General features: G+C 49.1%; 1 protein-coding gene across 50 annotated transcripts in view; it reads left to right on the top strand.

The window, feature by feature from the left end:
- Positions 1-14832, top strand: part of SORBS1 (sorbin and SH3 domain containing 1) — a 221645-nt gene that overhangs the window by 190582 nt on the left and 16231 nt on the right. For 22 of the 50 annotated variants that reach the window (XM_058671779.1, XM_058671793.1, XM_058671790.1 and 19 more), the window contains 6 exons: positions 901-1068; positions 4932-4978; positions 8228-8342; positions 8439-8564; positions 9951-10142; positions 11388-12161. In XM_058671779.1, the coding sequence (XP_058527762.1) occupies positions 901-1068; positions 4932-4978; positions 8228-8342; positions 8439-8564; positions 9951-10142; positions 11388-12161 (1422 nt within the window). The remainder of the gene's footprint in view (positions 1-900; positions 1069-4931; positions 4979-8227; positions 8343-8438; positions 8565-9950; positions 10143-11387; positions 12162-14832) is intronic. The other 28 variants (XM_058671822.1, XM_058671820.1, XM_058671818.1 and 25 more) reach the window with 3 other exon arrangements.

The following is a 14832-nucleotide window of genomic DNA, read 5'->3' as shown; positions in this document are numbered from 1 at the left end:
GTGCCCATATGGGATGCCAGCATTGTGGGCAGCAGATTAATTTGCTTTGCCACAACACAGTCCCCATTATTGTTCATCCTAAGAAGCCTTGTAAATGACTATTTTCATAGTATAGGAGACACTGTTTCTTTGTTTTTAATTTGTTATATATATGTTCTATGTTGCTGCCTTAAACTCAGCCTCATTTCTTTGAGAGGCCATAGCTCAGTAGGACAGCAGCTGTAGCGCAGTGTCAGCCACATGGTAGACTGGTACGTATTCTAGGATTTCCTAAAATGTTACGCTCACAGGGAAGAGCGAGCTGGTCTAGGAGAAGCGATGCCGTGTTCTTTAGAACGGGCAGCTTTGTTACATGGAGAGCATATTAGTATCAGAAGCAGCACAAAAATGACCTGATATTCATAGCAGACCCCAGAGGATAAAAAGCCCATAGTGGGGTTAATGGTCCTGATGAGACAAAAGGACTCCACCTGCCCATGTCCTGCAGTGGGAATGTGCAGGTGAGGTCAAGTAGCACTTCCAGCCTCCTGCTGCTGGCCCAGCATGCTTGGGAAATACCCTGGATGTGCCTCTGGGTCACCGGACCTCCATCACCAGACAAGAGGCTTGGGCTGAGCCCGGGTCGTCAGCTAGCTGTTGTGACCCTGCGGAATCATCCTTCCCTGTGTCCAGCTTTCCCCAGTTTCTTCCTGGGCAGCACTGGCAGATGCCTGTAGAGTGGGTGGGGAGGGTGGTTGCTGTGAGAAGCTAGCCGCCATGTCCATGAAGCTGCTCTGACACCCGACCCTGAGAGTCTCCGGCTGCTCACCCAGCTCCTTCTTCCCAAGTTGCTTTTGTTAGCAGTTCTCCTGTACCCTGGACCAAATGATTCACTGCCCATTTTATGCGATTCCATGGCAGAAACTTTTAGCGGACCAGCGACGACTTAAGCGCGAACAAGAAGAGGCTGATATCGCAGCGCGCCGCCACACGGGCGTCATCCCCACACACCATCAGTTTATCACTAACGAGCGCTTTGGGGATCTCCTCAATATAGACGATACTGCAAAACGAAAATCTGGGTCAGAGGTCTGTTTTGGTCACCTCGGTCTGCTGCTTTGAACCAAAGCAATGATCTGCCTCCCTGCGGCACTGCCCTCTATAAGCCAACCTAGTGTTCCAGACAGTGCCTGTCATGCTGGCTTCCTTTGGGCTTGCTTTGGCTCTTTGGTGACTGCTGAATGGACAAGAGCCCATCATGTTCTGTGCTCAGTATGTTCAAGCATGCCTGGCTGTGGGACTGGGAGCTGCTGGCGCACACCCTAATGCATGCCCTAGAGCATTGGCTGCCTTCATGAGTCCAGTCCTGCTTCACCTTGCATTTTATCATGACACTGTGTTGCCTGTGCATTCTGCTTAGTCCATGTGCCATGGTAGCTGTAGGGTGGGCAGTTCTAAGATTGGTCTCTAAAGAGGTCACCCAGGAAGCGTATTATGGAAGTCAGCTGACAATACTTCATGCCATATACAAGGGCCCCCATTTTTAGTGACATTATTGAAACTGCAGAGAACAACACCCATGTGCAGGGATCAGCGCTACAAATGAATGCTGGAACACATCACCGGGTAATGTTGCAACATGCGGACTTGTGCAGTTAGGGTGAGGCAAGCACTCTGAGAAGCACTTCATTTGTTCTCTCAAATTTTCACATTTCTAAGCTTAGATTTTTGAAAGCCTAATGTTGCAAAAGAAACAAAGAGCAAACTTTTGAAGTGATTTTCTTCAGGTCGCGGGCCCCTGCACTGAGGTCAGCATGTTGAAATCCATGTGCTGTCCAAATGCTGCCTCTTGCGTAAGAATTTATGCTTTTGCTCTGTAACCCTGTGTGGCCCCGCTGGGGATGATCTCCTGATCCCCCAAGTGTGAGGCTCCATGTGGGGAGACAGTGGCGTGGAAAAACTCCTAAACTGTGGAGTTTTAGAGGTTTCCCATAGAGTAGATTAATACTAGTGTTTCTTCAGACTGGTAGGCATCACTGGCTGCTCATCATTCTTGTAAGAAATAGAGTATCTGGAAAGAAGAGATAGAGAAAAAATGGAAGCAGATGAAAGAAGGAAAGAGAAGAAGAAAAACAAGTACATCAGGGAAGAAGCAAAAGTGAGTGAGTGTTGCTAGAGGGATAGTCCTTTGGCGCTCAACATTCTAACTGCTGCCTAAAACTGTTCCCTGGGTCTCTGACATCTCCTGCTTGTTGGCAGGCCCACCTGCTCACGAGGGACACAGAAGATGGGAGTATACAAAGGCACCCTACTGATGTGTACAAAAGACTGTGCAGCCTGTGCAGAGGCAAGCAAGCCCCCTCCCTGATGAGCCTTGGCACCGTTCTAGAGCAGTGGTGTTGTGAATCTACATCACGGTCCCTTGGAAGGCTTGCTGCTCAACTGCAGATACCTAGGTCCCGTTTGCAGAGTTTCTGGGATAAGGCCTGAGAATTTGCATTTCTGATATGTTTCCAGGTGATGTTGATAGTTTGAAAATCTCTGCTGTAAAAGTCAGCTGCTGGGCTTGAGAAAGCAGAGCCCAGCAAGCCCGAGCACACCATACTCTGTGCGTGTAGTTATGTCCCATTCAGCAGACTCTCAGGTGACTGTTGAACCTGTGTGAGACCCTGTAGGCAACAGAAGCAGTACCAGACCGTGCTCTGGAGAGCTGGTAATAGAAGCGTCTCCCTCCACACAGTTGTGTTCCATCCTGCATTAAATAGCACGTTACAGTGAGAGCCAGAGAAAAGGACAAGGAAGATGGGTTTAGTCTTGGAAGCCATATAGGAGAACAGAGGTGCTGTTGCTCATCTTGTGTCACCAATGACTGACATGGAGTCTAACTCAAGAGCTCAGTGGAATCACTATTCTCAACCTTGAGTGATGCATGGAATAAACAAGACATCTGCTGTTGCCTAGTATTGCCCTAAGTCGATTTACAGATAATAGTGAACTATATACCTATACAACTTTATTAATTTGAGAGATAATGTGGGTTTGATAGAACTCAGCTACCATTCGAAGTCCGAGTGTGGTGCTGTCTTAGTATAAGTTTCTTCTTTAAGATTGACTGATCTGGATAGCAGAGTAACAGAGAGGGAGAGACGCAGAGAGCAAGAAACCTTGCGTGTATCGATTTAATGTCCCAGATAGTCACAACAGCCAAATCGGACAGGCCGAAGCCAGGAGCTGCATCAATTCACTTGGGCCCTCCTCCACTGCTTTCCTAGATACGTTAGCAAGGAGGTGGAGCAGAAGCAGAGCTGCAGGCACTCAAACCATCACGCAGATCCAGGACACAGGCATTGCAGGCAGCAGTTTCCCTTGGCTACACTACAGTACCAGGCCCGTGATCACAGCTCTGCAGTGGGGTCACATGAGGTGATCTACTTCTTCCTCCAATTTTTCTCTTGGAGTCACTGTGAAATGTTTGTCCTTGCAGTTTTGAACATTTGGCCTTTTCATAAACTTTCCACTTTTCACCTATTTGCTTGTTCATGTGCAGCTGTGAAGTCATACTCTTTGGGTACAGACAGAGATGCAGGCATTGAAGCGGTGTGGTATTAATATAGGCTGGTCACTTAGGGCTCTCATATGTACTTGTATAGACATAGATGGAAACATAGCAGGAAAATGTAAAATTTAAATATTCCCGTGGAAAAACGATTCCTCAGAAGATCTCCTATACGACCCTGCCATGAGGAGCTAGAGAAATGAGACATATCACCAAGGGATTTGGTTTCAAAACTGGACTTAATAAAGCCTTTAAATCCCATTTCATAATCACCTACCAGGTTCCACTGCTCCCGGCCTATCTTTTTAAGGAAAATACGTGTCATTCTGCCTTTAGCACACTGTTTCTCTAGACCGAAGGTCACAGCAATCGAGCAGCTCGTGATGGGGGATAGAGTCACACCAGCAACCAGAAACAGCTCATTCTCCTCCCCCACCACCCACCAACCTTCCTTTGAAAAGTTGCCTCAAAATGTGAGGCAGGAAGATATGTAATTAAACATAAGTCAGGGTGAACTTCTTGCCAGAACTGGAGCCTAAGAGAGAAAGGGGGTTGGCTGGCATGTTTATGTGACTGAGCAGGAAGGGTGTCAGAGACCAAGGCACTTAGGTGAGGATGTGGAGAAAGGGGCCTTGATCCCTGTCTGGAATGGAGATTGGATCCCAGGGACAGTTGCAGCCAATGTAAACAAGGAAGTGATAGGAGGAAGAATTCAAGGAATGTGATTTGTGCTCCCATGTGACAGAAGATTAGGGCTAAGAGAAAGTGAAGTCAAAGGAAGTTTTGTGCTTGTGGGAACTAGAGGCGGATCTGAGCAGTTAGAGCTGTCCAGGGAAAAGGAGGGCCTTGTACTCCATGACAAACTTGAGCAAGAAAAGGAGTGGGTGAGGCTGACTTCTGGGCCTGAGTATGGGTAGGAAAAAGGTTCCCCCAACAGGAATGGAAGACTCAACACCAGGATGAAATCAAGGGTCACTGTGTCCACTTTGGTCCTTTGGGTGACCTCACACAAAAGAAAATATGTGGAACTGAGTTCCATCTACTTACAGATTGAGATTTAAGCCAGACACACAGAAGATGGGCCCTGAAGTAAAAGACAGTGGATAAGGAACATCTTAGGACTTCTGGCTGGCTCTGGTAGACATGTTTTAGGGAGCCCGGATTTCGGTTTGGGGACATTTTAACTGTATCTTCCCCAAATCTGCGCTTCTTCTGGAGGTCCTCATGCATGATGTCATTGACCAAGCATCTGCTGAGATCAGACACTGGAATTTTGCCCCAGAACTGACTGGTTAGAGCGAATTCTTCTGCTTTGCTTTCTAGAAATCTGTGAAAATGTATTCCTTTTCTTTGTATATGAGTCATGATTCTAACTTGTGATTTTTCTTGTGTTTAGATGAGACCTGCCAGAGCCAAATTTGACTTTAAAGCTCAGACGCTAAAGTAAGTGCTGCCAGTCACTTTTTGGCTTTCTTAGCTGCTGCTTTGAAATGTAGTGATTTGTTTGCAGAAAAAAAAGAGAAAAGTTGGAGAAATAACAGCAATGACTCAAAAACAAAAAAGAAAAAAAAAAGCCAGTAGTTTATAGAGGTTACTATGTGCCAAGCACCATTCAAAAAGTTTTGCATATTAGCTCGTTACGCCCTTACTGTAACCCTGTGCGGTGGGTATGATTATTATCCCCGCCGTGCAAATGAGGAAACCTAGGGACTCTGTTGTTGAAGAATGTGTCCAGCTGGCAAGTGATGGAGTTGGATTCAAACCCAGGTAGCCTAGCATCTGGGCTACCACAGGCTGGGCTCTTGTACACTGTGCTACTTTGCTTCCTCTTGTAGGGGTTCAGTGTGCTTGATTAAGTGGAGCCTGGATCTGACCCACCCACTCTGTGGAAGGAGCCAGAAGCAGGTGTTTTTAGGAAGATGACCTTTCTGGTTTTGCTACAGTATCCTAAGGCCTCAGAGGCTCCTGGAACCCATAGGAAGAAGACTATTATTTGTCAGAGTGCCAGCCTATAAGGTTTTTCTCAAGAAGAGAGTTCTGTGTGGATTGAGGAACCATTATATCTATCCCTCCCATTCATATTCATGACTCTGGAGTCTTTGATGGGAGAAATCTAATTAACACATTCAGCCCAGTGCTGTCTAAATTTAGGTGGCCAGGAAACATTTCTGTTTTCTGTGGAACACAATTTGGGGAATGTTACTGCAGACTGGATTTCAAAAGGAATTTGATAACTTTATATCTAATTATGGACAAAAATAGGCTGTGAATTTTCATTGGCAGCTGAAAGCACAGTGACCAGCAGATGGGATGGTTCAAGGGGGCTCCCCTGTCCTGGTTTGTTCCCCAAATGCCTGCATCAGCCTAGGCTGGGCCAAGCTGAAGCTAGGATCCACCCAGGAGGCAGGACACCAGCTTCTTGAGCCATTACTTGCTGTTTCCCAGGGTGCGCATTAGCTGGAAGCTTGGCTTGGGAACAGAGCTGAGACTTGAACCCAAGCACTCTGACATGGGCATCCCAAGCGACATCTTAACTCCTATCCTGAATGCCTACCCAGAGATTGTGATTTTTAGAGTCAGCAGGTCCTGAGTTCAAGTCCCAATTTTGCCACTTACTGTCTCTGAGACTGTCATCAAATGACCAACCTCCTACACCCTTAATTTTCTTCATCTGTAAGATGGCCTTAAGAATGCCTCTCTTGCAGGGAAGCTGGCATAATGCCTATGACTCATTCTGCACTCAATATCTGTCGCCGCTCTCGGTGTTTTACCAGAGAGAGACCAACAGATGGAGAAACACTTGTTTGCAGTTTAGGGGAGTGAGCCCTTTTTCTGTTTGAGCTGGGAAAGCCCCATGTTAAGACTCATGGAATGGCCTAATGAGGGCATTGCATTTTTCTAAATTTCATTAGAAAGCCTCAGAAAACGTTTTTCTATTCTTTAGAAAAACAACATCCAGTAGAACAGGTGAGAAAGTTGAAATGCACAGAAATTGTCCCCATTTAGCAAGATCGCTGGTGTGGAAGAGCAGACACCTTCTTCCTAACTCATGGTTGTCATTGTGACCTGCTGCCTCAGGGAAAAAAATCAAGAAAGTTTAGTGGAAAGAGTCAACAGCAGATCCATGGAGAGTCTTTGAAGCCTTTCAGTCCCTTGGCTTTACATTCCCTAAAAGCGTGTGACTGGCCAAAGTTTGCTCACTGTTCAGAATGAGCCACGCGTCTTCCACTCCAAGTCTGGGGTATTTCATGCTGTTGTTTCCTAGAACTTCCTGCCCACACACCTGCTCATGGGCCTTTTGGGGAGTTGTGTGGCATCCCCAAGCAGGCATCTCCGTTGATCACAAGTTCAGGCCCTGCACAATCCTCTCTTGCGAGTCGTCCTCCTCCCTTGCTTAGAATGAGTGGGAGCATCCAAATTTCCAGCCATACCCTCAGGGAGGCAGAGTGAGGAACCTGCAGGCTCCAGCAGGGCCTCGCCATCCATGTGCCCAGTGTTGGAGCAAGGAGGGAACCTCAGGGCACATGCAAGGAGGACTCTGGCAGTAGTGTGGTAAGGGATGTTGTGTCTCTCAGAGATGCTCATCGCCATCGCGTGCCTCTCCCAGTGCGAAGCCCTGCCAGGCCACCTGGGGCTTTTGTTCAGCCAGTGTCCCTGAAGCATCATGGAACTTCCTGGCGCTTGAGTGGTAACTTCCAAATTACCATCAGAAGCTTTTCTCGCCTTGCTGTTGGTTGGACACAAATGGAAAAGATCCAGGTCATGTGTGTGATGTTTGAGAGAATTTGCAGTTACAAGTTTTGTCCTTTTAAAGTTTTTGCTTTGTTTGTAATTTGTCTTTTGTCTCTCTTCTCTTTAGGGAGCCCTAGTCAGGTGCTAGCATCATGAGAAAGACAGGCCTAGGAATGAATGTTAAGGATTTGGGGGGCAAAAAGGCACACAGAGTATTTGAAAGAAAACCTGCTTTTCTCTCTCAGACCCCTTTTCCATGTTGGGAGAGGAGGAGGTTCTCATTTGCTGGGTGTTAGCTATGTTACAAGCGCTATGCTTTGTGTTATATTTGCAGTCTGTAGCTGTGTTCTCTAACAGCTCTCATTGCCTATGTTCAGGTGCAGAAACAGCATCTCAGAGAAATCAGAGATCTTGCCCAGAGTCTCACGGCTGTGTGCTATGTAGGACTGAGTTTTAGATAATCCTAACTTCAGAGCCTTCCAACTGCGTAATGATGGATGGAGGGCCAAGTAGATGGTGAACAAGGGCAAAATGGATGGCATGATAGGAGGGTGTCCGCATACCACACCTGGTCTGAGGGCGGTCTAGAGTGACAAAGGCATGACTGGCCAGGGCCTGGAAAAGGGTTGTGATGACAGTGAAGGCTTCCAGAAGGACACATTTTTCATCACTTAACAAGCAGTGCACATCTCTGTGTGTTGTGTAAATATTCTGGGGTAGACAGCAGTCATCAAAAAATACATCAAGAAAACCACAACAAACTCATCAGACCTCTGGGTGGTTTGAATGCTGACATTCCTCCAACAAAGGGCTGAAAGGTGCCCCCAAGTGAAGATTTCCTGAAGAGTGGGGCTCTTGCTTCCCTGTACAGAGGCTCTTCTGCGCTTTAACCCCACTGGAAGTATCTGTGTCAAAGTGTGTGGACACCTCTGTTAAGATGCTGCACCCTTCTGTCAACAGGGAGCTTCCTCTGCAAAAGGGGGACATCGTTTACATTTATAAGCAGATCGACCAGAACTGGTACGAAGGGGAGCACCACGGCCGGGTGGGCATCTTCCCACGCACCTACATCGAGGTACTGCAGCTCCTTGTCTGTCTGAGGAGGTGCCTGGCTGCCACTGAGAAGCCGTTTATTGACCCAGGACTTGTGTTTTGTTTCCTCCTTTCTCAGCTCCTTCCTCCTGCAGAGAAGGCTCAGCCCAAGAAGTTGACGCCGGTGCAGGTGTTGGAATATGGGGAAGCTGTCGCTAAGTTTAACTTTAATGGTGACACACAAGTGGAAATGTCCTTCAGAAAGGTAAATGGCTCTCCCTGGCCCCTGCCTTTGTGTGGTGGCCAGTCCACAGTGCTGTCTGTCCCCTTAAGAGGTGTCTGCCAATCATTCATTACACTAAGAACGTTTGGAGGGTCTTTTTTTCAGGGGAAGATATTTTGAAAATAGACCTTAGGCTGCCGACAGGGTGGACTTCCATGGAGGTCAGTGATTAAAGGCAGGATTACCAGAGCCCTAGACATCTTTTATAAATTATACTCAGCCCTCATGTTGAGCGCCTCCAGATGTGATAAGCACCGTGATTTCACCATGCATTGTTGTGGCCCCATGGGAAAAAAAAAAGTCCATTGATAGCAGAAGTTTACAAAAGCTTTGAAGCCAGAAGTCGTGGGTTATCAGTTCTGGAGCAGATGCGGGCATTAAATACCTCTTGTAAGCCACAACTTCCTCACATTAAAACATGAAGAAGGATGGCTGTGTGCCAGGGTGGTCCTAGAGGGTTAACTGAAGCCTTTGGCATTCAGCGAGCTGGAGGTGCTCGTGTGCTTGCTGTGGCTCCTGTGGGGGCAGCTCAGCAGGGTTTCTCTGAACACAGTTACACCAAGCAGAGGAACTCTTCTTATTACCTGTCAGCAATTTCTGTGGAGGAGCTGATTTTGTCAGGGGTTCAGGGAAGGGAACACGTGCATTGCAAGCACGCACACCCCTCAAACAGATGAGGATTCCTGGAGGCAGCCTGATGGCCCCATAGCAGGCAGGTCACTAATTAAATCATTACACTAGTGTCCAGTGTCGACCAAACAGTGCAGCTGTATTCAGAATGTGCGGTCATGATCCTTATTAAAGAAGGAGCTTCCCTCAGTGGTGTTAAGTAGAAAACAAACATAAGGAAAAGAGACACATACACAAATCTAAGCCACATGAAAGGGATTCAATCCAGAAACTACTTGTGTCCAAATACTTACAGGAGCTACCCCTGAGGGACTGCACGCCGAGCGATGATTGCTTTCTGCTTCATGTTTGTGCTCTGATTTTTCTGTTACAGAGCATGAAAAATAAAATTACAAAAAGGGAGGTGGAAGCCAGCCTCTGATGGCCTCTGCCATGGCACAGGATATGGAGAGTTGCCTGTTTTGCTTTAAATGGGTCAACAAGGGCTACTTGTGCCTTCCAGGATAGAGGCAGGAGTCTCATCTTCTTTATGAAAATATTTAGAGACCAAGCTGAACTGCACAGCATCCAGGCAGCCCTTGCTCAGCGATGTGAATTCCTGCCAGGTCCAGCAGGGGAGTCTCTCCTGAGACTCAGTGCAGTGGATTGCACAGGAAAGGGCTATGCCAAGTGCAGGCTGGGGCCCCCAATGTGCCGAGGTTGGAGGGACAAGGACCATTGCCTTGCTGTGTCTTGCAGGGCGAGAGGATCACACTGCTTCGACAGGTGGATGAGAACTGGTATGAAGGGAGGATCCCTGGGACGTCCCGACAGGGCATCTTCCCCATCACATACGTGGATGTGATCAAACGGCCGCTGGTGAAAACCCCCGTGGATTACATTGACCTGCCTTACTCCTCCCCGAGTCGCAGTGCCACTGCGAGCCCACAGGTACCTAAGCTGCTCGATGTTTTCACGCTCAGTGATACAGTTGCCCACGGATCTTCTGGGGTGGTTCTTGGCACCATGCTGGAGAAGTATCTACAGCAGTGTGGACTGCACACAGGTGATGGTTTTCAGACACCCCAATGGCATTTTGCCAGGTGGAAGAAATGGAAAGTGTTTAAGGGGATTCTCTGGGGAGAAGGTGGTCCCCCTTGGTTGAAACTAGTGGTGTGGACATCAGCTCTCTGGTGTATCCTGTGGCTCAGGGTAGTTCTCTCATGTTGGCCAAGATTGGCTTGCCGAAGACAAAGGTTCTCATCCTTAGCTCTGTAGACTTGATCTAAAGTGGTTTTACAAACATTCACCAGAACCACATTAGAAAATGAGCTTGCAGCATCTTGGTTTATACTGGGCTGATAGGAAGTAGGTGTGGGGGCATGATAGGTTTGCCTTACTAGACTTATTTAGAAATAGGAGTTATTCCAAACCCATATCCACGTTTGCAGTTAGAATGTTGGATTTGGGATAGGCATGTGGGTTGTTGACCCCTATGACATATGCTAGCCACTGTGCTAGAAAAGCTATTGGAGAGAAACCAGGTAACAGGCACAGGATGTGGGGACCCAGGGTGACCTGGACTCCTCCCCTCTTCTCTCTCATCCTCAAATCACTTCCTGCTCTCCCACCTGCTCATCACTGACCCCAATAGACAGCATCAGGCAGCTGACCTGGGCTTCCTACACAGGGAGGTCCATGTCCTGTCATCTCCCAGGCAAGGGTGTGGGGTTGGAGCAGGGTATTCAGGAGAACTCTCAGCTAGAGACTGCACTCAGCTGTAGCAAAATGGCTGCTGCTGTCCTCCTCCCTCTCTGGAAGACCCTGCTGAGCCACAGAAGGGCCAGACAGCAGTGGGTCATTGTTCCTGGCCCTGGGTTCTGGTAGCAGGTGGGCCCTTGCCTGTCCCTTGGATTCTGCAGAGTGGGCCAGCACCATGCAGGACAGCTGTGATAGAAGCCTCTGTCCCTTCATATCACTTGCTCCTTCCCTCCCCCACGTGCGTGTGTACACTTGCACACTCATTCTCCAACCCTGGCCTGATAACTTCCTGTCTGGGACACCAGCGTGTCCGATGTTCTTTGCATTTCACTCTTTTCCTTAGGTGCCCTTGTGACTTGTATTTCTCTTCCTTCCCCTTTATGCTGACCCTTGTACCTTTTACTTCTTTCTTGTGTTTGTCTCTCTCCTTTTAAGTTTCCTAGTCACAGCAAGCTCATCCTGCCAGCCCCCTCATCTCTGCCCCACTCCCGCCGAGCTCTGTCCCCCGAGATGCACGCCATCACCTCGGAGTGGATCTCGCTGACTGTAGGGGTCCCAGGCAGACGTGCTCTGGCTCTGACCCCACCCTTGCCACCTCTGCCTGAGGCTTCTGTCTATTACCCTGACCACCTGGCCTTGTCAGCGAGGGCTCGTCCCTCCCTGGCTCTCAGCCTCCCCCATTCAAGCCGGTCAGATGGCTCTACTACACGCTCCACGGTCTCCCCGCTGGCTCTGCCACCCCCTGACAAGGCCTATTCCCTGGCATCCAGTGCCCGGGCCCCAATTCACATCAACGGAGACAGTGGAGTTCACATGGCACCTCCCGGCACCCTCCAAGATAGCTTCTCTCAGTCGCTGCTTGGGAGCTCTGATAGGGTCATCTCAGAGCTTAGCGATGCATTTAACAGCCAGAGCAAGAGGCAACCATGGCGAGAAGAGAATGGCCACTATGAGAGGAAAGCAGAGAGGGAGGCGGGGGAGAGATACCCTGGTGGACTCGCCATCTCTAAGAAGAGCTGCTTGAAGCCTTCAGACGTGGTCAGGTGCCTGAGTACTGAACAGAGACTCCCCGATCTCCACCTCCCTGAGGAGAGCCGGCCCAGGAAGCCTCTGGACAGCCCTCTTCCAGTAGGGGAGGCTGGGCAGCCAGAGCTGCATAGAGGTGGCCAGCAGGCTGGGAGGAGAGCCGCTCAGCGTGCTGTGAGCCAGGTAGGCCTGCAGCATGCCCGTATGTGCCCTTGGCATCTCACTTGGCCTGGGAGGCCAGAGGGTTCCCTACCATGGTCCCCCTGCCGAGGCCAGGTGGATGCCTGTGGGACCTGTTTGCTTGCTTTGGGAGCAGAAAGATGGTCCCAGAAGGGATGGAGGGTGAATCGATTGAGGCATAGGGTCGGGGACAGTTAAGGAAAAGAGCGGGTGGTGTTCTGGCTTCTGGAGGTGTTGCAGGAGTGAACTCCACTGTGAGTGCCTTGTGGCCTGCTGCAGAAGCCCGGGAGAGGACAAATCTCCCTGTGGCTGGGTCTGCTATGACTAACCGAGCTGAGAGCACCAGGCTTTGGTGTGGCGTGCTGTGGTTTTATTGTGAGCTGCACTGTTTGCGTAACCTGTGGCGCTCTGCTAGTGCTCAGTTTTGTCAGCTCTCCGTCCTGTCTCGTGTCTGTGTGGGAGCTCGGAGCTCTGGCTCATGGCAAGCAAGAAGTTGACTTGGGAGCATGCTAGGCTTCCTGGAGCCCCAACAGGCCTGGAGTTGTCCTATGGGACTACTGGATTTCTGGGTGACTACCCATGTCTTCTCTCTGGGTCCAGCTACAAAAATTTTAGTGTTTGGGAGCAAGACTGCTAATAGGGAAGGTCTCTGACTTTTAAAAATAATTTTGATCTATTTATTTGAAAGGCAGAGAGACAACTCTTTCATTGACTGATTAATTCCAACAGTTGGGCCAAACCAAAGCCAGGAGTTGGGGACCCCTTCTAGATCTTTATAAAGTTACCAGGGACCCAACCACTTGAGCCACTACCTGCTACCTCCTGGGGCACACTTTAACCAGAAGCTAAAATTGAGACCAGGGCATGGATCCAGGCAATCCAAAATGGGATCTGGGGTCCCTAGTAGGATCGTAACCACTAGGCCCAAACCCCTCCTCACTGTAGGGTGTTTTGAAAATTTAAAACTCTTACAAGGACTGAACTTGATAACTATATAGGTCATGGTTCTGATTTTGGCTCTGCTGTGTACTACTCTGTAAGTCAAAAACTTAAGAACCCTTTTCCAACATAACCAAATCTGAATGCCAGCTCCGTCTGGAAACTACTTAGCCTTTCTGGTCAATTTCTTCACCATAAAATAGAAATGAGAATAGCTACCTCATAAGTGTGGTTGAGAAGATTCCTTATAATTGTGTAGAGTGCTGAGCACAAGAGCTAGGAATATGGGCAGTACTTTGCAGAGGGAAGCTCTAAAGACACCATCTCGCATGATCTCGAACTGCTTCTAGAGAATGTTCTAGAACTTCTTTAGACATAGTTAGACTTCCTGAAGTTGTCTGCAGACCATTCGCTAAGTATCTATTAAGCATGCTGTTTATAATAGTGAACTGTTCCCACGCCTCAAACCTGCAGGCTTCTTTCATTCCGTCTATGGATACTGATGTCAGACCTGCAGAGACCAACCTCTGGGCAGGGTGCAGAGTCTTTGTGGTAAGGCTGGCAGGCACAGCAAGTGTCACCAGAGCAGTCATGGAAGTAAACTCAGAAGCCACACATGCACAGATGCCTGAGAAGCCACAGAGCAGACTCCAGCTCACCCCAATGCACATGGCCAACAGGCCAGCCTATCAAGAGCGTGAGACCCCAGGGCAGGCACAATGGGGGATAAGAAATCAGATACATCCTGTCCCTGGCAAGCTGCTTACCCTCCCTGAGCCATGGTTTCCTTGAATGGAGAGTCGGAGTGAAAACAGTGGCCCCTGATAGGGTGGCATAAGGACTCGCTAAGGAGATACATGGAAGTGGGGTACTTGACGTGTAGCCAGGGTCTGTGCAGTGAGGGCCTCTTATTGCTGTCACTGCAGATTGTTTCCTGTCCCCTCATGTAGGGCTGCAGGGAGGCAGCCACACCAGAGTCTATGCCTGGCCCAGAGCAAGAGCCCCTGGAATGCCAGTTCTGGGAAGGAGGTGTGTGCGTGTGGTGGGAGATAGTTTGTTGGGAGCAATGGTTGAGTGACTGGTGGGAAAGAATGCAGTGTCTCTGACACAGAAATAGTTCCATTGATGTTCTAAGTCAGCCCCAGGTGCCTGAACACCTCCTCCTTGCCAGTGGTGAGTCATTGGCAAGGCCCAATTCCAGGATCCGGAGTGTACGGGAAGTGCGCACAGTGCTGCCAGCACTCCCGATGAGGTTAGGGATACATGCTTCCTGCTTCCTGGTGGGGGCTGGCAGCGCTGGCGATTGTGTTGACTAGGAGGCCATGTGAGGGCCTGCAGAGTTCATGCATCACCACTTCTAGTCCCTTTCCTTCCTCCTGCTCTCTTGGCACCAGCCCCCTTGCTGAGGTTCCTGGGCTTGCATGGCAGAGGGCTGCTGCTCACACACCTCCCTCTTAGTCACCTCCACTTCCCATGCTGTGGGAACTCGGGTCTTTCAGAAGAGGGCCCTGCCTCTTGGGCCCTCTTTGCTTGACACACTGTGACTGCCCAGAGAGGACCTGATGTGTAACAGCTGCCCTCCAGCAACCCCATCGGAACAACAGGACCTCAAGCTGAGTCATTTACCTGGATAGATGCTTTCCAGAACAATTTAAATACCAAGAAAATTAACAACCATTGTTCCTGTGGAACCAAAGAGCTGATTCTAAAGAGCAGGTTGTTTTGGGAGGTTTTA

Source organism: Ochotona princeps, chromosome 13, assembly GCF_030435755.1.
Source record: "Ochotona princeps isolate mOchPri1 chromosome 13, mOchPri1.hap1, whole genome shotgun sequence".
In the NCBI taxonomy this organism is placed as follows: Eukaryota; Metazoa; Chordata; class Mammalia; order Lagomorpha; family Ochotonidae; genus Ochotona; species Ochotona princeps.
Note: the sequence above shows the minus strand (reverse complement) of the source record. Positions and strands in the feature narration are given on the sequence as shown.